Below are 22,083 nucleotides of genomic sequence, written 5' to 3'. Positions count from 1 at the left end.
ATAATATGTCATATGGAAATCTAACAAAGATCTAAGTAGTCATCCTAATCAAAGGCACAGAAAGATGCTTAATGTTTTTCAAACAAAGTGATTCTGGCTCTGTATTTGTACTACCATTTGCAAACCTCACCATCTGCTGTTCCATGGATGAGGAGATACTCCACGTTTTGGAAATTCTTTGCTCTTGCCATCACAGTTGAATTCTGTTGAGAGGAAAAGTGAACAGTTCAGCAGCTTCAATTTCAACCACTCAATCACAGAGTCAAAAGGCTTCCATTAACCAGTGTAATCACAATCAAACAGTTGGACTGGCATAATAACGACATCAGTGACTTCATCTCAATCTGAGATTAATAGAAACTATATACATTTATGACAACTTCACAAAAAGCATAGTACCTACCATGTGGCATTCTCTGAACTCTGCAATTTCTGGCTACCTAGACAGCTCTACCAGAGCTGTTTGGTATTGAGCATTTCTGCTGTTGGGGTTAGGATGGAGAATAGGTACTGAGAACACGATACAAAAACCTTTATAGGAGGCTTTGAGTTAAAGTCTTTGGGTTTAATTCAGGGCTGTTTGTATTCAGAGCTGGTATGTGCACTGCTAGATGAAGTTACAGATTTCCTATCAATGTGAAGAAAAGCAGAAATGCAATCTGTTCCAGGTAGGGGAGGTTCTGACTGTTCACTATGTAGATATTATTATCAGACAGCTAAATTTGCATGAAGCAGCTTGCATACCATAGTTAAGGGTACAAACCAAAACATCGACATCTTAACCTCTCTCACATAAGTTCTTTCCTAAATTAATGATTTGCACTGTCAAATCAATGAGAAAATAAGGATCCTACAATTTATCATATTTACAATTGATAAATACAAAACCAGGAGGAACTACAGAGATATGAATTTCACAGCAGCAGCTTTAGCTGTTACAGGGCTGCCACTATGAGAGCTGGCAGGTCATTTTATTTCTTTATTATTATGGTTGTCCATGGAAGTGTGACTCAGGTTTAAGTCAAATGAACACAGAAAGAGAATTCTCACCTTGTAGTGCTCAAGATTATCGGACTCTACAGGAAGACCCATAAATCGTTCTGTGTAGATAGATGCTGTGATATTAAAGAATAAAAAAGCTAAAGATATTTTTGTTTCTCCAGTGACACATAGAAAATTGACTGTTTATTTTAACTATATCTGTTCTGCTTGGTTTCCTCATAATACACCAAATCTAAACATACTAAAAAATATGAAAGTTAATTAATACATGTCCTCCAAACAGTCCTTGTAGAAATAGTGATTCGATACTCATCTGTGGAGTTAACATTTTGTGGATAAAGGTAATTAACTGATACTGCTTTATGCTACTGGTTTGAATTCCAGAAGTAAGTTGAATGAGCCAATAAATGTGTGTGGTAGAAAGACAACACACACTACTGTTGACATCTTGAAAAGAGAAGCAGAGCAGAATTCCAGCCTGGGATGTGTATGAGTATATATAGTTAATATGGAAAAAACATTGCCCTTATCCTATTGAATGAATATAAGCAACAATTATGGGGGAGCAGGAAATGAAACCATTAGGTTTCAGCTATCTTTAAACTGCCTGCATGTTTGTAATTTAACTAATAGTAGTTATGAAAATCTGTGGAAAATTGATGCAGCAGCTGTCACTACAAGAGCATTACTTTCTTTATGACTTTTCCTTGAAAGAGTAACCAGCACATATTGAGTGGTCAAGCTGCGGTATTACAGGAATTTTATTTATTTAATAGAGTCAGGGCTTTCTGATGAAGAAAAGCTGGCATCTTTCCCTCCCATATTTAGAGGTGATGGCCATCGTAGTCAGTAAGGAATTGAGATTGTCTACAGAATCACAGACTAGTTGATGTTGGAAGGGAAATCTGGAGGTCATCTGGTCCAACCAGGACCAATGCAGGATCCTCTAGAACTGACTGCCTAGGACCATGTCGACCATGTCCAGACAGCTTTTGAATACCTCCAAGGTGGGAGACTTCACAACCTCTTTGTGTCAAACTGTGCCAGTGCTTTCCCCATGCAGTAAAGTGTTTTCTGATGTTGACAGGACATCCTCTAAGTGAGTTTGTGCCCATTTCCTCGATGTATTTATAGGCATTGATAACATCCCCCCGAGGCATCTCTTTTTGAGGTTAAACAGTCCCACATGTCTCAGCCTTTTCTCACAGGGGAGATGATCCAGATGATCCAGTCCCTTAATCATCTTCATGGTGCTTTGTTGGACAATTTCCAGCATCTCCATGTCTCTCTTGTACTGAAGAGCTCAGAACTTGACACAGCAGTCTAGGTGTGGCCTCACCAGTGCTGAATAGAGGGGAAGGATCACCTCCCTCGACCTGTTGGCAATACTTTGCCTAATGAAGCCCAGGATACTATTAGCCTTCTTTGCATCAATGACACATTGCTGACTCATGTTCAACTTGGTGCCCACCAGGCCCTCCAGGTTGTTTTCTGCAAAACTGCTTTCCAGCTGGGTGGCCACCAGCAAATGTTGGTACCTGGGGTTGTTCCTCCCCAGGAGCAGGACTTTGCATTTCTGCTTGTTGAATGTCATGAGGTTCCTGTCAGCCCATTTTCTAACCTGTTGAGGTCCCTCTGGCTTGCAGCATCACACTATGGTTTATCATCCACCCCTCCCAAGCCACTAGTTACTGGCCTCCAACTAGATTTTGTGCCACTGACCACCCCACTCTGGGCTCAGCTGTTCAACCAGTTTTCAATCCACCTCACTGTCTGCTCAGTCAGCCCATACATTAACAGTTTGTATTTGAGGATTCGTGGGAGTCAGTGTCAAAAGTCTTACTGAAGTCCAGATAGACAATATCCACTGCTTTCCCCTCATCTGCCAGGCCTGTACCTTGTTGTCCAGTTTCATACACTGCATTAGATTAATTTTGAGAAAAAATAGAAGTGAGAGTTCCCCCAGGGATGGAAAATGACTCAGTATAGCCATGTGCCCATGGTTTATTATATATTCTTTATATACGTTACCACCAAGTGCTAAAGATTTGTACTGTGTCTCCCAGATCAGCCAGGTAAGGTTCCTGAAGATAATTCGTCATAAACTAAATACAGAAAAATTTAAGTAGCCTATCTTTTATCAAAATTCTTTATCGTTCAATGAAAACAGAAAATGTGCAATATCTGTTGTCAACACAGTGTCAAACAACCATATTGGGCTTGAGTTTTCAAAAAAATAAACTCTTTTTGAATGGCTGGCATTTCTACAGTATTTTGAGCCAAATTCTCCACTCTCTTCTACCAGTAGAGCTACAACAAGTCCACTGAGGTCAGCAAGAATTGCATTATAATGACTAAGTGGAAGATTCAGCTTGTCAATTACTGAGGAAGAAAAAGGAGATTGAGAATTTTAATAAAACAGTCACATATTTAATGCTTTTAACTATATGTTGTCCCTGAATGCAACTTCCCTTATAACTGTTCAGCTGCTATATTAACTCTGACAGAAAATGGAGGTGAGTGGGAGGATTTCAGAGAAAAGATTATGCTGCAAACTCTGATCTGTGCATATAAAAGAGGGCAGGACAAAACTTAGAAGCTCTAGGGGCCAGTACATCCTGTAACATACTGACCCTGCTTGGAGTCTCAAATATGTAGCATCCTGTAGTTTTGCCCCTAACACAGTTCACCCTAATATCAACTTGATCTGTTTGCCAGAACTCATGACTCATTACTTTGTTATGCTTCCTTCCTTCCTTCCTTTGGGGAGGTACGTTTGCCTGTCTGGATTTTACAATGTGCTTTTAGCAAGATTTTTTAATGCTCTTTTGAAAAATCAGCTAAAGTAAAGATTGCAATGGTGTGGGTCTAATCTGCTTTTACTTAAAAAACTTCATCCGATTTTTAATGCCCAAACAAATGTTTATAACTTTTCCCTTATTGAAGGACTTTTGCAAAATAGTGTTTTATGCCTGCACTCTGGAAATAATTTTGTGATCATGAGTGAAAATGTCTTCAAAAATGTTCATGCCAGTGAAAACATGAAGATTATGCTTCCTGTGTCATACAAATGTTTTTCCCCTTGTTTGCAAAACACCATAAATACAAGGAATGTCTGTGCTAGCAGTCAGGGAAGCAATCCTTCCCATTTAACCAAAAAAATTTCTTATAACCAAGACTTCTTAGCAACGACCATATGCTAAGTAAATGTGTTCAAAGTGTTACATTTTGCTCATTGAAAACATGCATGGCAGGATTCTTTTTTACACTAAGGTTCCTTTACACCATGCCAAAAGCTTAACAGGTCTGCAAGTAAGTGCGTATGTGCCTGCTTTATTCACACAGCAAGGCCCTGGGAGTATACTCTCAGAGTTGTTTCCTCAAAACAGTTTGGAGTCTGAGTCAATAAAGAAAAATATGTCTCGTAACACAACAACACTGGAGGTGTGGTTGAGAAACATCTAAAGGGAAAATATTTAAAAATAAAAAATAAGATATCAGACAGAACTGAGTCCCTCTATTTTCCACTGCTTTTGGAAAATAACTGCAGTCATCAGAGATACTGATTCCTGACAGAGGCCATCTGCAGTAACTGAAGTCGAAGTGCACTGTGATTACATTATGGGCAGAAAAACATTTCAGCTGTTTCTGAATTCAGTTTTAACAAGATTTTTTCAGGGAGATCATTCCTGAATATAGTGTTTATCAAGAGGACTTTACAGACTGTTACAGATGTGCATATAGAATTGTCTGTGCATAACTTCTATGTGACAAAATCCGTTCCAAACTGACAGTTGCAATCAGTTATTTTCAGCACGGAAAATATTAAACTTAAGGTCTTAAAAGTTTTATGTCTAGGTAATTGCACTGTCTTTAAGTTTCATATTGACATTCTCTTGCAATGATTTAATTTAGAAAGTCATTAAATGCTATCTCTCTTTCCAAGTCAGTGTTTATGACGATTTTCCATACCGTAATATTCCCAGCTGGAAACAGGAGCCACAGCCATTCCACATTTAAATACTCCACTGCCAGATCCAAGTGCCAGAGAAGTTACGTATCCACCATAGGACTAGGAAGAAATCACAGACAGTTTAAAATTATTGGTGAAGTATCATTTTGTTTTCCAAATCAAACTCATATAAACTAATTCCAAAGTAAAGAGTTTCTTTCTTTTCTTTCTTTCTTTTCTTCAGCACTTATCACAGGATATTGCTCTTGTTAGCATTTAGAATCATAAAAAAATTTAAGTTGGCAGGGTAATTCAAGGTAATCTAATCAGTGCAAACTATCTCAAAACAGGGCTAACTTCAAAATTAAATGAGATCAATCAGAGGCACATCCAAATTCCACAGCCTTTCTAGTCAACATATTTCAATGTTGAAAACTGTTGTCATATATTTTTTTTCCTAATACCCAATCAAAACATTCCTTGTGGTAACTTGTGTTCATTGCCTCTCATCCTGTCAGTGTGCCCCTCCAAGAAGAGTCATAGGTTTTCCCACCCTTATCATCTAACTACCTTTTTTGAATGTTTGCTATATTGAACCATCTCCATCCCCAGTACTAACAGGCTTAGATATTTGAGAACTTGAAGTTGGAGCAATTTGTCTCTACCGCTGGCTGCTATTCTGGCCCGATTCCTCAGACTGGGACCCAATAAGGAAGAACAAGTTCATAGATGGAAGTTAGGCAAAGTAAGTCTAGATATCAGAATAGATGTGCAACAATGTGGGGCTAGAAGCTGAGAAAGGAGAAGATATTGTAATAAAAAGCATTCCGTTTGATTGTACATGGGATGTGGAACTGGGGTTGGAAAATACTTGTATAAGATCTTTGGGAAATAATGGGCTCCTGTTTATTCTGGAATAGAGGGATGGGTGTGTCATGCAGAATTTTTTAAATTATTAATCTTATCAATAGCATATGAATGATTAAGGGCAGTATGCACAGATCATTATTTATTAATTTAGTTAATTTGTAGAGAAGTAAGTTAGTCCCTTTCTACTCTTGAGAGTCATGCTTGAAATGACAGCGATGGATATGCTTAAGGAAATGGTAACTCATAAAACCTTTCAAGAGCATTTGCTTGCTTCATTTGATCTTCAAAAAAAAGCAGTCCACAAGGCTACAGAGTAAAGGATTAAGATCAGGCAGGTAAATCTATGTACTGTGAGAGTCAGAGAGGTGGAGTTCGAAACCTGAATTGCCTTAGTGGTCATTTAAGTACTTTTACCATCCAAAAGAGTTTGGTGAGTCTGAAAGTACGATGAGTGGTACAGTTCATGCATACCTGTCAAACTGCAGGCTATAAATAAGGATACAGCTTCCAACTCTATTCAAAGGATATGGACCAGGAAATGGTAATAATAAATGGAAAAAAAAGAAAAGAAAAAAAAAATACTGACAGGTTTGGCAATAGTGCTGTTATTTAAATAATATATCTGCTACTGGAATACAATGCTTTAGATGGTTGAAATCACCTAATTGGTTCCAGAAACACTGTAGTTAAATAAAATATGATGTGATTAAAAAAATTGTATTTTCACGTGGTCTTAACATGATTAATGTCACTTTAATTTCACCTTATGACACCACATTTTATCCTAGTTATAGCTCTGTCTGACCAGAGTAATTTAAATATTAGATTAATAGAGAGATTTTAGCAACCCTGCTCATGTGCTGTCTAAAATCAGGCAACTCCTACAATTACAGTTGCCCAGTGTTTCTGGGCAAGCCTCTTACGATGAAACTGGGCCAAGGAAAACAAACAAACAACAGCAATGAAAAAGAAAGACAGAAGGGAGGAAGGGAGGAGAGAAAGAAAAAGAAAGAAAGGAAGAGAGAAAGGAAGAAAAATTCTTTCTTGATATTGCATTCTTAATCTAGCCATTCATGACGAAGAAAAACAATTGAGCCAGATGGCTTGAACATCTTAAAATGTTTATAAAGGGGTTGTGTGGCATTTATGCTGTCCCTGAAGTTGTCTTCAGCCAATCTCTTTATATAGATTTAGGACAGAAAAAGGAAGAATTATATAAAATTATACTGCAGGATTATTTAAAGATAGATATAAAAAAGATGAACCACTCACCCAGCCCCATATCGCTATTCGTTTCTCATCAATAAAACCCATTTCTATAAATTTCCTGTGGAAAAGAAAATCACAGAAATGAATGCATTATTGCAAACCAAGATTGATAATACTTTAGCCAATTAGCAAAAAAAAAATTTTTTTTTCACTTTTTTCCAAACATCACAGCAATTTGATCAAACTGACAATCAGCATAGCATGTCAGATTTCTACAAAGCATCAGTTATTCAACTCAAAGACATTTCAGAGGAAAGGAAGATTTTTTCTTTAAAGAATAAACATTGCTGAAATGAATACTTTCTTAGTATTTTTTGTTCCAGAGGAACAACTGGCTTCATGTAAAAAAAGTTGTTTTTTCTTATACTTAATATTCACCTGGATACACTGTCCAGACCCTCTCTTTAACTTAAACATCATACATAAGCAAAAGACAACATTCAAGAGCAAGAATAAAATATCTTCAGATACATCCCAGAAAATATACCAGCAGCTTCTAGCAGTATTTTACTAAGGCAACCACAAATGACAGACAATACTCAAAATGTCCAATACAATATGGGTGGGACAAAGTTAGATAAGCCAAAAAATGATTCAGATTTGTAAAATTACTGTCTTAATCCATGGGGTTCCTCCTACAGTAAAAGCTCCTCCAAGGTTTCCCACTAGAGTATATGATTGTTTCTAAAAATCATTCATTTTAAACCATGTGTTAGATCAGTAAGATGGAATGCAATGCATTTAACTGAATAAAAATTTAGTCTAGGTGCTGACAGAAAATTGGGAAGTGTGAAGTCTGAGGTCATTTCTTCACAGCCCATCTCAGCAAATTCTGCAACTGCAGAATCAGTTTAGACTCCCTCTGTCTCCGACATTTTATGTTTGAGTGACGATTCAGAGTAATAAAAAACCACTTCTCTGTCCCGTGATATTTTAAAGCATGTTGCTGCTAAGAGTTTCAGGAAAGAAAATAATAGATTATATTGAAAAATCTGACATGATACACAGATATGCTGTTTCATGTAACACTGAAAAAGATAATGGTGTGTTTATATCATTGATGTGGAAACGAATTATCACAAAGCAGTAACAGGAAGGAACAGATACCCTCCTCACACACACTTGTAAATACAGGCACCATTCACAAGCAAGCAGAGAAGGTTGTGGAAACCTGGACTTGTACATCCATTTTCTAGCTTTTCTTCTCAGAATCAGGTCCATTACTGAGGGAAAGGATATTGCACTTGAAAATCTATCCATGCTCTGATAGTAGCAATTCAAGATCAAAACCTAGACTAGATTTCTTAATCCTGCTTTGCATTCATTTCTGTGGGGTTCAACCTAACACTTTGTTAAATGCTCACTTTAGTAGTGCTACTGCATCTGTAAGCTTAACAGACAGACTTTCTTTACAAAACCTCAGCTTTTTCCCCCTTCCCAAAACTTCCACTTAGGGACTTCTTTTTCCTTGGAACACCTTAAGTGTTTCGAAGCAGAAGGGCAGCTTGTGGAGGGAGAGGAGATCTCCTAGAGGACCTCAGTCACTTCCTGTTGTTTATTACTATTTTAAGACAGCATAGAGAACAAGTTTATGATTAACTACACTCTTGAAAGGGTAGTGTCAGGATTCAGTTTTATTACAAACTCCACATTTGATATTTAGCTAATCACCGTGGTCTATCAATATGGATCTTTGGCTAATCAATATGGTTACTACCTATGAGGTAGGTTTCCCCTTCAGGGAAAACTTCACAGTAATGGAAAATACATTAGCTTACCTCTCACCACTGATGCACATATTTCTTTAGGCCTAGGACTGAGGCCTCTGATAATGCCCTTACAAAATGGAAGTGCTGAGGTTCAAATGTAAACTTAGTAGTAAATGGACTTAGTACAGCACATAAAACCACACAGACATCAAGTAATATTTTATTTCTACAAGTCTTAAGTCTAGACTTACTTCCTGTAGCCCTCAGCTCTCCAGAAGACAGGCTCAGGAAAACATTTAATATATATTTTTTTCACATTACTTTTTGTAGGTGTGTAAATACAAAAATGTTATGAGGAGATATTCTACTTACTTCACTGCTGATATTTGGTCCTCAACTTCGTAGACTCCTAGTCTTCGATATACTGCATGCAAAATCTTGTCACCTTGATATGCTGTCCCTCTGCCATCCACTAGAGCAACAATAATTCCCTCTTTGCTTGCAAGATAGGTTATCCAACTAATGCTAAATGTGTCCTTTACATTCTGACTGCAAGGTCCTCCATACCTGAAGGTGGAAATTTACACGTTTTCAACTCAGATGTATAAATGACTACCAGATACTGGATTATAGATATTGGTACATCTCACATTTTCTCTACAAATATTTTGCTGAATGGCTGTGGTTTAGAAATCTCAGTAGACAGAAGCAGTCCCATTACCATTTTCATATATTTGTGAGATTTTGCTATCTAAAATTCATTTAAATCCTTAATGTCTTATGCCTAACACAAACCATTAGTTTTAGCTCAGATTAAGGGTTACAGCATCAGGTATACATTGTAAGGGGGATACTTGTAGGAGGTATGTCTCAAAGTCTCAATTTCTAATTATCTCCAAATTCCTTGGGTACAGAAATGAGGTGTAACAGCCCTTTTCAATTCTTTTTGTTTGTTTGTTTGTATTTATTTGACATTTGATCTCCACACATACTATGCATTAACAAAGAAAACAGGAAAAAAAAAGTATAGCTCCTTACACTTTCTGGCCATCATCAAATCTTTGATTCAGTAGGGAATAACATGCTGTGGGAGCTGTGGGCTGAACACACCCCACATAGCAATATGGAGACATGCCTAATACAAATTACGTATTTGACCTTGAGGACATGAATTACTTCATCTTCTACTCTAAACTTCAGCCAAACATACTTAGCATTGTTGGAACTTTGGATCATCACTAGTTAATAAAAGACAATATAATGTTTATCACACCCATTATTTTTCCGCCTCATTTTTTTTTTACACCAATGCATTTTTTGTTGCCTTTCCAGACAGCAATAAATTCAATTCATGTCATATACTCTTTAGAAGGAAACTTTCAAAGAAACTAGGCCATGTGGCTTAGGTTTTTTTGTTTGTTTGTTTTGCATAAGAAAATTAAGCAGACTCATAGTTTCCATATTAACAAAGCTGAAATCAATAATTTCACATTGAAAATGTGTATGTTTACATTTCGATCTCAATATGAAAACATATTGATATGTATATTTAAACATATCAAATGAACAAACACAAAAACAAAATGTTCTTTGTTTTTGCTTGATAAAATGTTACAAATATCCTAGGTTTCCTTAAATTATAATAAACATTCTTTCAGACAAAACAACAAAATTGAAAGAAAGGAAGTGTTACATACACCTGAATGAGCAGTGGGTACTTCTTGGATCTATCAAATTGTGGGGGCAGAAGCATTTTGTACCACAAAGCTAGAAAAGACAAATTAAAATTATATTGTTAATGGTTAAAAAGATTTCTCCAAGCATAATCCATTGTTTGATGTAATAGTAATAAAATAGTAATAGAAAAACAATCAGCACAAACTACAGAGTGCATGAATTGTGAACCACAGGACCACAGAAGTAATTGTTTATATTAAACTGTTTAAGAATAAACTTGAAAAACTGAAGTGTCCGTTTTTTTTTTAATTAAGCTATGTATTCAATTATTAGTTCACCAACACTAGGTTTGCAGTTTTCTAGGTGTTTAGAAAAGCACAATTAGGAATACAACTGTTGCTAAGATTTTGAGACACGGGTTTTGAAAACATTACACTGATTCACTACTATGGAATATTGTTTGTAAAGTCACTAGGGCAAATAACAGTGTATACAAGTCACTATAATGTTTAACACATTAACGGCGGTTTGCATTTCACATTTCATTAGTACCATACTGTACTATAAAACATATACTATGTTTTTATGTGATATTTAAACACTTTACAAATATTATGAAAGTATTTTTTTTAATTGCGTCACAAAGCAGAGATGTGTTTTAACTACTATTTTACTGATAGATACATTGAGACAAAGATAAATTGGTCACTGTCAAACAGGGCAAAATGAGGGCTCTGATTTCTAATCTGGCAGGCTAACAAGTTTGATCTACAGAAAGACTATACTTACTACAACAAAATGAAGGCAAAATATGAGTAGAAAGTATAATAAAAACTGTAATTCTTACTTATACCATCCACTTCAAGTTTGTTAATTTCTTCTTTTGGCAGTTTGATCTTTTGCAAAGAAGACTGCAGTTCCCAGTTGTCTTCTAATATTCTGAGCTCTACAGAAAAGAAATGCCCAAATATTAAGTAGTTCATTTGTTAATGCCTCTTCATTAATTGAGATTTCTCTATTTTGTCTTATTAGAACAGTAAGGAAATCTGTGAAAAATTACAAGCAGAGTAATGAAATCAGCTCAGCCAGTTTTGTTTGGGCTTGATCATATAGCTAAATAAAAGCAAGGCACTGGTATTATGATGCACAAATATTCCTTAGATTATTATAGGATATACATTTTGCAACACTAATCATTTTGCATACTGCCTGTGAGTGTTAGAGTTCTAGACGTTAGGAGGAAACTCCCATCTCCTGCAAATAACTTTCTCCAGTTTTCTTATATGGCAGAAGCTGGAAATGTAAAATTCACCACACAATGCAAAAACCAGTTCTGTATCTCCTCTCTTGCTTACCACAGTATCTTAAGTTTAACTTCTGAGACTCTTGGGCAGCATGGTTAAGCCCATATATGTTTGTGACTACCTTGTTTCTGGACAAACATAGAAAACTCAATTTCTTAAGGGGATGAGGCAAACCCTTGGTTTATCTACTGTATAGTGTATGTCCACAAAGATACTAGACATACCATGTAACTGTTCTTATTAATGTATTGCTGCAAACTTAGCTTCAAATATATATATATATGCGTGTATATATATATATATATATATATATATATACTTTACTTGCTTGGGACCCAATTTACTTTTATAGTGTGCCCTGGCAGCCAGGAGGGCCAACCGTATCCTGGGATGCATCAAGCACGGCATTGCTAGTCGGTCGAGGGAAGTGATTGTCCCGCTCTACTCTGCACTGGTGCGGCCTCACCTCGAGTACTGTGTGCAGTTCTGGGCACCACAGTGCAAAAAGGACATTAAACTGTTGGAGAGTGTCCAGAGGAGGGTGACGAAGATGGTGAAGGGCCTAGAGGGGAAGATGTATGAGGAATGGCTGAGGTCACTGGGCCTGTTCAGCCTGGAGAAGAGGAGGCTGAGGGGAGACCTCATCACAGTCTACAACTTCACCGCGAGGGGGAGTGGAGAGGCAGGCACTGACATATTCTCCGTAATCACCAGTGATAGGACCCGCAGGAACGGTGTTAAGCTGAGGCAGGGGAGGTTTAGGCTGGGCTTCACGAAGAGGTTCTTCACCGAGAGGGTGGTCGCACGCTGGAACAGGCTCCCCAGTGAAGCAGTCACTGCACCAAGCCTGTCTGAATTTAAGAAGCGATTGGACTGTGCACATGGTCTAAAATTTTGGGTAGACCTGTGCGGTGCCATGAGTTGGACTTGATGATCCTTATGGGTCCCTTCCAACTTGGGATATTCTGTGATTCTATTCTATGATTCTATGATTCTTTTATATCATTTTAAAATCACTATAATTTAGTTATTTTCCAGCATAGACCACAGAGCTATATATTATGAATTCACTGGGTATTGTTTGCATATGCATTTTTCCAAGAGTATTAGTGGATTAAGAATATTGTACATAAAAAAAAACTGTACTTTCAGCTTCATTTTCAAAATTAAATAGAACTTTTATAGACTTCAGGAGATTTATTATTATTATTATTATTATTATTATTTTATTTATTTTTTTTATTTTTTGATGGAAGGCACTTCCAGTTTCTGGAAGTGACAAAAAAAACAAACAATTACTTCTCTCAGCATGTCTTGAACTAGATTGTGCTCTGAAAATGCCTGAAATATAACACTGGAATTTGTTCTTTCAAAGTACTCTGACAATTCTTGCAGGCTCAACTGAGTTTTTATAGCTGAAAGATCATCCTGCTTTGGATACTTACCTAAACTCAGCTGAACCCTTTTCCATCCTTCCCCTCAAATCTCCTGAAACTTGTCCACTACCACAAATGAATTGTAGGCATGCTGGAGGGAGCTTCCAAACTGGTCTATGTCGATTTAACTATAGGATTTCTACTAAAATTCATGGGTGACATATTTTCAAAATGCTGCCAAAATGCAATGAAAATAGATCCACTACCACTCTTTCACAGCTTGCAGTCCAGTCCATAACAAATAGTTTTGTATCACAGAAGAGATTACAAAAGCAAGGGACTTAAGTAAGATTAATACACAAAAAGTCATCCAAAAGGTCAAAGAAGAGCCTGAATTTGTTTTTATTCCTGAAGAATAACAGCAGAGTGAGGCATTATGAAAGAGTGGTAAAGATTCCTTGACTAAAATTGTTCTCTCCTGCAGAGAGGTTAAGAAATGCATATTTATAGTTGGGCACTTTGCTGCATTTCATATAATTCTTACTTTGATAAAGAAGATAGATGGTAGGGGCCCTTGATACACAAGGTTGTAATGAATCACGGAAAACACTAAGCTATGACAGTGGATTAAATATAAAAAAAAACAGGCACTGACTGTTTTTAAACCTTCTGCAAAAGAAATAACAAAGAACATAGTGTTTTTTTTTTCTAGCACAATTATAATAGGTACTTTGAGCAAGCTTTTCCATCCGTAAACATTTTTGAGTGATTAAACACTAAGAGGTATCAACTCCTATTGGAGTCAAAATAGTCTTACGTTGCAATTAATTGACTTCTACATGAAACAACACTGATTAATTTAGCTCAACAATATTACAGAATTTGTTTTCCACATGTTTTTGTGTGCCTTCTGGTCAAAAACCGTTCATTTAATAGTTAGATGTTAATAAAGGCTAAACTGGCATTAGAGCTACCTGTGGGTTTCCCCTGATTATTGGGGAAGGGTGGGGGAAAGTTGAATCACTTAAGTTTTTTTACTGGACCATGGTATTTTTATTAGCATTTCAAGACTGAGAGCTTTTTAAGTTTGAGAAGAATTTTTTAGGTAAAAAGTGTGTGTGTGTGGGTGGGGCGGGTGGGGCGGGGGGGGTGGAGAGAGAGAGAGAGAGAGAGAGAGGTGGACTCTGCATGTTTCTTACTGGAGTTCCTATTTTGTGTAATTACACCTTCTCTGAAACAGTTATTTGAATGGGTATTTTTCTCATTTCATCTGAAAGAGCTTCTGCTCTTCCCTGAAATCTCTTCTGATGGCTGAAGAGCATCCAAATTCTAATTAGTACAGTTCAGTAGCTCAGACTGCAAACTCTTAATAGTACACTGTAGCCTCTTGCATAGGGTAGGGTTACTTCACAGAAAAAATAAATAATATATATATATAATCAGAAAACCTTGAGCTGTGAAAAGAAATAGTTTGGAAATCATGATAAGGTCTTCTACAAACTTTGAACCAATATTTGGTAGCCAAAGAATTGCCAATATAATAATTGCATCTATAATATGTAAACAGGTAAACCATCGGGATGCCATAAAAGTGTGGGACTCAGAAATGAAAATAAAGGCATCATTGTGTTCATTGACGTTTGGATTTTACTAATTAACAAAGCTAGAAAGACGCTAGATATTTTACTAATACTTTTTGAAGCACAAACAAGATGCAACGCTACTTGATCACAATCCTAAATATTGCATTAGGGGATCTGCATAGTGAAGATCAATGAGAAAAACAAGCATCCAGAAATAGGCAGGATATTTTCAGTACCTCTATCACCCTGGTTCTCAAAAAGAGTGGAAATAGGAATCCCAGGACCTGTCATAAGAATCAAAAGAAGGTTGTTTACAGTTTGAAGCCAGAATTTGGTGGTAAAGTGTAGGTTACATTACTGTTGGAACTGACAGGAATTAAAGAGTTGAATATAACCTTCTGCCATTCTGAATCTTCTCTGCTGCAAAACCCACTAGACCTTGCTGTACAAAATACATAAGGTACTGTGTGTATGTAGACTTGCATGTATACCTACATAACTTAACAAACATAATAGAAGTAACATATCAGCCAACTCTTCCTCCTTAGAGAATTGACATCTAGTTAATACCTTAGATGTGATTACATAAGGTGAATGCAGAACTAACAATGTGAAACATTCTTCTGAGAGCATGTCAAATTGTATTTGTGAAGGTGACTGGATTTCATATGGTGATGACCTTACTGACTATTTTGTACAAGAATGATTGAAAGGTGTTGTTATTAGCTACATTTGGTCCTCTGCTTAACAGAGGACCAAAGAACTGTTCAGCTGATGATTCAGTGCAGAAGAACAGTAAGCTTTATATGAAGTACGCAAAAGGGAAACTTTGGACAGCTTTTTTCCCTTTTTTAGGGAACATTGTTACTTAACTATTCTTTGATTACCGTAATGGATGAACTCATCACTCATACTTCTGTGTTATAAGCGGTTTCAATAATCATACATCTTGATGAATTTTTCGTAGTTCTGTTATTAAAGATTTTTAAATCTTTAAAAAATCTTTAAAATCTTTAAAAATCTTTAATTTTTTTTTTTTAAAGATGTTATTAAATTTTTTTTCAGGTAGTAAATATTCAACATTTTGAGGCTGACCTAAGTTTTAATTGTTTCAATTTGATAACACATCGTAGTGAATTCTCAGAGCTAACTTTGATCATGTTCATTGGAAATCACTGTCTTTTACAAAATCCTGCACTTGCTGCTGCAAGAATGACTTTGATGAGTCAGCTTAAAATTTGTTTTGTGTCATGAAGGACTTTCAAAATTTTGTTTTTAATTCTAAAAAACATTTTTTTTGGGGGGGGGTGGTAAAAAAAAGTGTGAAAATATTTATATTTTTGAAGCATTTTTCCAAGATTTTAGGACATAAAAAAGAGTGTGGAAATGTCTTCTGATTACAGTGAAATTTCTGTGATTCATCTAGCCATCATCTGTGGTAATTTATTATGTATGCTGTGATAATATTATCTATGCTTCTGATATGTCCAACAGAACAATTAGTTATTTGTTTGTTTACATGCTATACATACCATAACAGATCAAGGCATAATACTTAGAACGTTCACTGAACCTTGCTGTATAATATTGGCATCTCTCTTTCCTTAAATTACAAGTAATACACTGTTTTCTGATAGGTTTACTTCCAATACTGAGTCTAGGGGAAAAATAAAATAAAGCAATTATTTATTTTGCTACAACCGACATCATATATGTCTGCTTCATGTTCTGGAACACAGGCATTCTACTTTCAAAACAGTTCCTTTTAAAAATAAATGTTTTCCCTTTTTAGCATATTTTTCCTAACAGTTTATTAAGCCTTTAGATAGTTCTTGTCCTCAATTCTCAGATATAATGTCAAGTAAAGATTTAGTTAAGATAACTCATGAAATTACACTTAATGAAATTAAATAAATTATTTGGAAATTAAATTATTTTATTGACAAATCCACACCCATCGTCTATTAACCTATTATCATTAAGATAATGTTGATAGCACTTACTTGTAAATATTTCTTCTTCCTGGATAGCCTTCAAATTCATTGCTTGAGTAGAAACTGTAAATTAATTTGTATATAATTTGTAAATAATCCATAAACCGATGAACTATGAACCAGCATCAAGACAAAAAGATGTCTTGGAAGTTAACTTACGCTTTTTGAGATTTCTGCATAAGACGGAAGAATGAGTTAAGCTTACATGCCTTTCATCTTAATAAATCTTTGCTCAGACTCTCATTAGATGACAAATACACCATATAAATGAGAGTTCCATCTTAATTCACAAAAGCTAATCACTCAATCACTCTTCCAATTATATATCTATATATATAGTAACCTGAATGAGAAACCACAACTCATACTCAACAAAATAAAAATACTTTCTAGTTGTATGTGGGATAACCACATACTTAAATTTACATATCCCTAGATAAGACTGTCTAAGATGGGCGATGACGATAAACAAAAAGATTGAGGGCAATTGCAAAGAATCTCCCACAAGTAAAAGAAGTTTGCAAAATTGAGCAATGCTTTTGCATACAAATTTGTTGTGGATGCATTGAGTTACTAGATACATTGTAACGAGCTAGTTATAACTTAATGAGTTGACAAATGGCTGCTGTGTGTCAAATGATTAAGTACTACTCTTACTGACAATACTCACAATCTATACTCTTCTGTGTGATACTTACATTGCATCATTTGTTACTCTGAAAATGTATATTGCTTCCCATTCTCCACTAGTAATTTGGATTGCATTCTCCTGCAAAACAAGATATATAAATTACTGAATATAGTAGAATTATTTCAGAAATTCACAGTAAAGTAGAACACTTTGCTTGACTTACCACGGAGCCATTGATGTAATGAATATGCTTATAACCATTTTTGTCACTAAAAATTTTGTAGTATGAACTGCTGTCTGATGTAAAATATGGTGTAGAAACAAAGAACTGGAACAAAGAAACATGGTAGGTGAGACAAAAGAGAGAATGTCCAAACTGTTCAGCAGGTTATAGTCTACATATTAAAATAACAAGACTCTCTTTCAATGGTTACATTCAAATTACACTATATCATGTCAGATTTCTTAAATTGATAATATAGATACCTGAAGTACCACACAAATACAAGCTCTTTATTTATAAATGGAATATTTTGCATATTCTGTATGATCTGTAGTTATTTAAAAATATGTAGAGGTGATTTTAAAAATAATGTTTCTAATGAAGCTAATGTTCATGAACAGTGCCAAACTGAAAGTCCTGTGGACCACAGAGTTTGGTTGATTCACTCAACAGAAATAGCACTAAGCAAAATGGATATCTAATCTTTGCCATACTTTACCAATATTTAAGAACTGATTATCCCAGGTAAGAACATTCAAATTTAGCTTTCTTTCAAACCATCACCTCTTTACTAAGATTGTCATCCAGCTACTGCAACTATAAGTTTTATTTTCAAAATATGAACACAGAATAATGACCTGCAAGCACTTCAAACACCAAACATTCCCAAGTAGATGTGACTTTTGAATAATATTAACCCAAGATCAACTAGAATTTCTGACCACAAGCTAAATTGTTCTGGAGCCTCCTTCTAATACTTCTAATCTTTGAAATCCCATACAGCCTAAGCAGGAATTTATGCATATGTGCAATTTTATTTGTTCTAATAAAAACCCATCATCACAACATCAAAAGCAGAGGTGAAAAAAAGAAAGGGAGCAAGGCACTAATCCTTCTGAATGCATAATCTTTACTTCAAATAAAAACACCTCTTAAAGGATAGTGTAGTGAAAATTGAGGCTCTCATTTAAGTCCACTGCAGGATAATCAAACACAGCATGAGGTACCCCATACTGAATTCTAGTAACTTCACCTGCCTGAGGAGTAACATAAGCATATGCACACACATTAATTGCTAGAATATATGAATGTGAATACTGATCTCATGTTCTTACAATTTCCTTGCAGCTTTGTTTTTATTGCAAGCTCCCAAAGAAAGGTGTCATAGATCTTCTAAGATAAAGGTTACTGGGTAGAGAAAATTTCTTTTGCTTAAGGCTAATTGCAAAGAAGTATCAACTACACTTGTAAGAGGGGTGTTTTACCTTGAAAGTTCTTCTCTAGCTGAAGATGAACAGCACCTGGCACTAAAGCTGTGATCTGAATGAACAATTTCTATTCTTAAAATGCTATGGTATGACTAAACTTATCTCTTGCCCTAGCAATATCAGAGGATTTTTACATTATTGCTTTGTCCCCACCCAGATATTTCTAAGAATTACTTTGCATTATGAATCACTCTCTTTTCTTGGCTTCCCTCCCTTCAGTATAGTGTCTAATCAGTTGCAAAGGAAGGTAGAAAAAAAGTTTTTTATACTCGGAAAGCTGGTAGCCAGCTACTATGCCTAACAGCATACGAAGTCTCAACCCTACAGTGCAACAGGTTTGAGGCAGTAGCATTGTGTGACTTTGAATAGTGTTTGATGCTTCAAAACACCACTGTGAAGATGCAGAAAGCTGTAAGTTTTCATTAAATCAGAAGAGAACAAGAACAAAACTTACTCCGCCTGCCCATCCTGTTTGACTCTCTTCTATGTGCTGTTGATTCTGAAAAACAAAATCAAATGTACAGTCTTTAAGAAGATTGAATTAATGGAGAATTAAAAATCTTCAAACAAAAAGTCTGCAGCCTCCTGTAAAAGAGAACTCTAGAATACTTGCTATGATGATTCAGGCACTTGAAGACTGTCCAAAGTAAACAATATTACTGCATTAATATCATTATGTTAGTTAAAATATTACTATTTTAAAAAATATATTTAGCTCTATCATCGGAGCTAAATAAGATATAAAGTGATTGTTTTAACCTTATGAAACATTTTCACTGAAGCAAGAAATAATACTTGCTCTCATGAATTTTTGATTGAAAACAACCAAAATAACCTCAGCAATAATAATCATAACCTGGGTTAGATTTTCAGTTGGTTTGACATACTCATTTCAAAGTAGTGATGTTGATTTATAACAGTGGATAATATGACTATTAGGTTTTAAAGTATACTTTTAAATGTAAACCTTAAAAACCTTAAAAGTACAAGCTAAATACATTGGTATATAAGCTTTAAAATTCACACAGTAATGTATTTTTTACCTAGACAACTGCAATGCTAAAAAGCTTGTTGATTACCATTTCCTTTGGCCAGTTGAGAATTCTGGTAAACAATGAGAAAACATTTTGCTTCTCACCCTCTGAAAACAGGTCACTCTTTTGGACCAAATTATGATTTCTTTTATTTTAATACTTTTATTGATCCAATGTACTCTTTTTATCTAATAAGTAATTCTGGATTTGTATCAAGATAATAGGCATCAGAATTTGGTGCAACCTCCCAACAGCATTCTGGTTTTATCTGTCTGAAGAAGTTGTATACTGTACTGTAACAGCAGAGACTTCCAGTCACATCAACAGTCTTACTAAGTCAGGCAAAATAGATATTTATATTTCAACATATTTCATATCCACACGGTGAAAAATAAATTGAACTAAGTACAGTACAAATAAATTTGAGGGTGTTCATTTTTGTTGCTTTTCTTAAGGGGCATTTAAATGCCCGATTTTCAACATTTTAAAAAATCTTACAAAAAGGTACTTAGAAGAATTAAGGATTGACAAAAATAACATAGGTACCAAAAATCAAGCAGATTATCATATCCTGAGACTATGAATATAAATTAAGTAGGTGCTAACTCCTTGAAACATTCTCAAAACTGATTTTTAGAGTTATACTGAGCATAAATGGATCAGTGTCTCCTCCCTAGAGATGCTTTTATATTTTTATTTTTTTACTTACAGATTTTCTAATGCATTTTCAGTGTTTTCCTATGTTTTTTTTCATTGAAGAGACCATGTTGAATGGGGGAAGTGATTTAATATTTATCAGTTCTCCCTTCTATAAATACATTTCTTTTGTTATCTTGCAAGCTTCTCTGTATATTTTTTCATTTAATAAAATATTTCTTCACAGTTTGAAATAAGTTTGGCAAATCTGCTTTCTAAATAATATGTTTTGCATTCGTTATTCTCAACGTAGTTTAATTAACATTCAGAATCTCACTTTTTCCTTTCAACTCAGTCCATGCAAAGTGATTTGAGTGCAAGATGCAGATATTGCCCCTTAGAATACCATTCAGTACTTCACAAGTGCTCCACTGAGCAATTGACTTAGCAGTTGGATTTTATTTCTTATCAATGTAAGATAAATGGGAAATATTATTTTATATGTGCATCATAGATTTATTTACCCTTCTTTAAATTAAGGCTCAGTTCCCGATGACATAGTACATTAAGAATATATTTAACTTCTCTCATGTGGGTAGTCCCATGACCTCTATGGGATTTTTCTGTTATTAAAGTGTTTGTAGAATTTAGAGATTTTGTATATTTATAGTAAATTCCAGTTTCACAGACAGGTATTTACATGCCTAGCTTATAGTCATAGGAATAGTTCCAATGAAGTCACACTGGTTCCTGTGGTTTATTAACGTAAGCAAGACTTGAACACTTGACTTGAAATGAATCTTTTTGATGAATCAACACTTTAGGAACATCTTGTAGATTATATTTTGTTATTATTTTCAAGTACATAAAGCCTAGCACATTTATTGTACATTACAGTCTCAGTTTAACTGAAATCAACGAGTGAACTATTTTTGCTGAAGGAAACGCACAGAGATATACTTTCTAACGGCAAATAGAGCTAATGCAGCACTCCCATCTGTTCACACTCCTTCAATTGGCCATTTGTGCAAACTTTAATGTGATAAAAGCATTGTATCACTATATAAATATAGAATTATAGAAACGTCAGTAGTGATTCCATAAATAAGGTATCATGGAGAAATGCAATTAAACAAGGATCATGAACACAGTCCTGCAAGATGTTAATTGTTCTGGTCTGGTTCCAGCAAAGCAATTAAGCACATGCTTAATTTTAAACACATAGATAGACTTTCTGAATAAATAAAACTGCTTACTTGCTTAAAGTTATGTTTGCGTTAAAGTACTTTGGTGGATTGTGGTAGAATCCCAGATCCCTTGATTTTTTTTAATGTACGTTAGAACATTTAGTTATTAACATGCGGTGAGTTATTCTCATGAGGTGAGATTCAGTGTCAATGTACTCGTAAATAAGTCATTCCTCTTAGGAAACACATAAAATGCTGCAGTAAATACATATTTTATCCTTATAAACTAAGGCTATTTCTCTGTGGAAAATTACTTCAATAATAACATTTTTGAAAGAACAGGACTTTACCTTCCTTTAAAATTTGTA

The 22,083-nt window shown here is 35.2% G+C and overlaps 1 protein-coding gene across 2 annotated transcripts in view; it reads right to left on the bottom strand.

The window, feature by feature from the left end:
- The window catches only part of LOC121072170 (fibroblast activation protein alpha), a 43,335-nt gene that overhangs the window by 2,376 nt on the left and 18,876 nt on the right, over positions 1 to 22,083 (bottom strand). For both annotated transcript variants that reach the window (XM_040561505.1, XM_040561506.1), the window contains exons 12-24: positions 19,313 to 19,357; positions 17,591 to 17,695; positions 17,435 to 17,505; positions 16,746 to 16,799; positions 16,275 to 16,399; positions 14,979 to 15,026; positions 11,327 to 11,425; positions 10,500 to 10,569; positions 9,175 to 9,369; positions 7,097 to 7,151; positions 4,975 to 5,074; positions 1,051 to 1,115; positions 131 to 203 (exon numbers count right to left, since the gene is read on the bottom strand). In XM_040561505.1, the coding sequence (XP_040417439.1) occupies positions 131 to 203; positions 1,051 to 1,115; positions 4,975 to 5,074; positions 7,097 to 7,151; positions 9,175 to 9,369; positions 10,500 to 10,569; positions 11,327 to 11,425; positions 14,979 to 15,026; positions 16,275 to 16,399; positions 16,746 to 16,799; positions 17,435 to 17,505; positions 17,591 to 17,695; positions 19,313 to 19,357 (1,105 nt within the window). The remainder of the gene's footprint in view (positions 1 to 130; positions 204 to 1,050; positions 1,116 to 4,974; positions 5,075 to 7,096; positions 7,152 to 9,174; positions 9,370 to 10,499; positions 10,570 to 11,326; positions 11,426 to 14,978; positions 15,027 to 16,274; positions 16,400 to 16,745; positions 16,800 to 17,434; positions 17,506 to 17,590; positions 17,696 to 19,312; positions 19,358 to 22,083) is intronic.

Source organism: Cygnus olor, chromosome 6 (genome assembly GCF_009769625.2).
Source record: "Cygnus olor isolate bCygOlo1 chromosome 6, bCygOlo1.pri.v2, whole genome shotgun sequence".
In the NCBI taxonomy this organism is placed as follows: Eukaryota; Metazoa; Chordata; class Aves; order Anseriformes; family Anatidae; genus Cygnus; species Cygnus olor.
The sequence above is the reverse complement of the archived record's forward strand: the minus strand, read 5'-3'. Positions and strand labels throughout refer to the sequence as shown.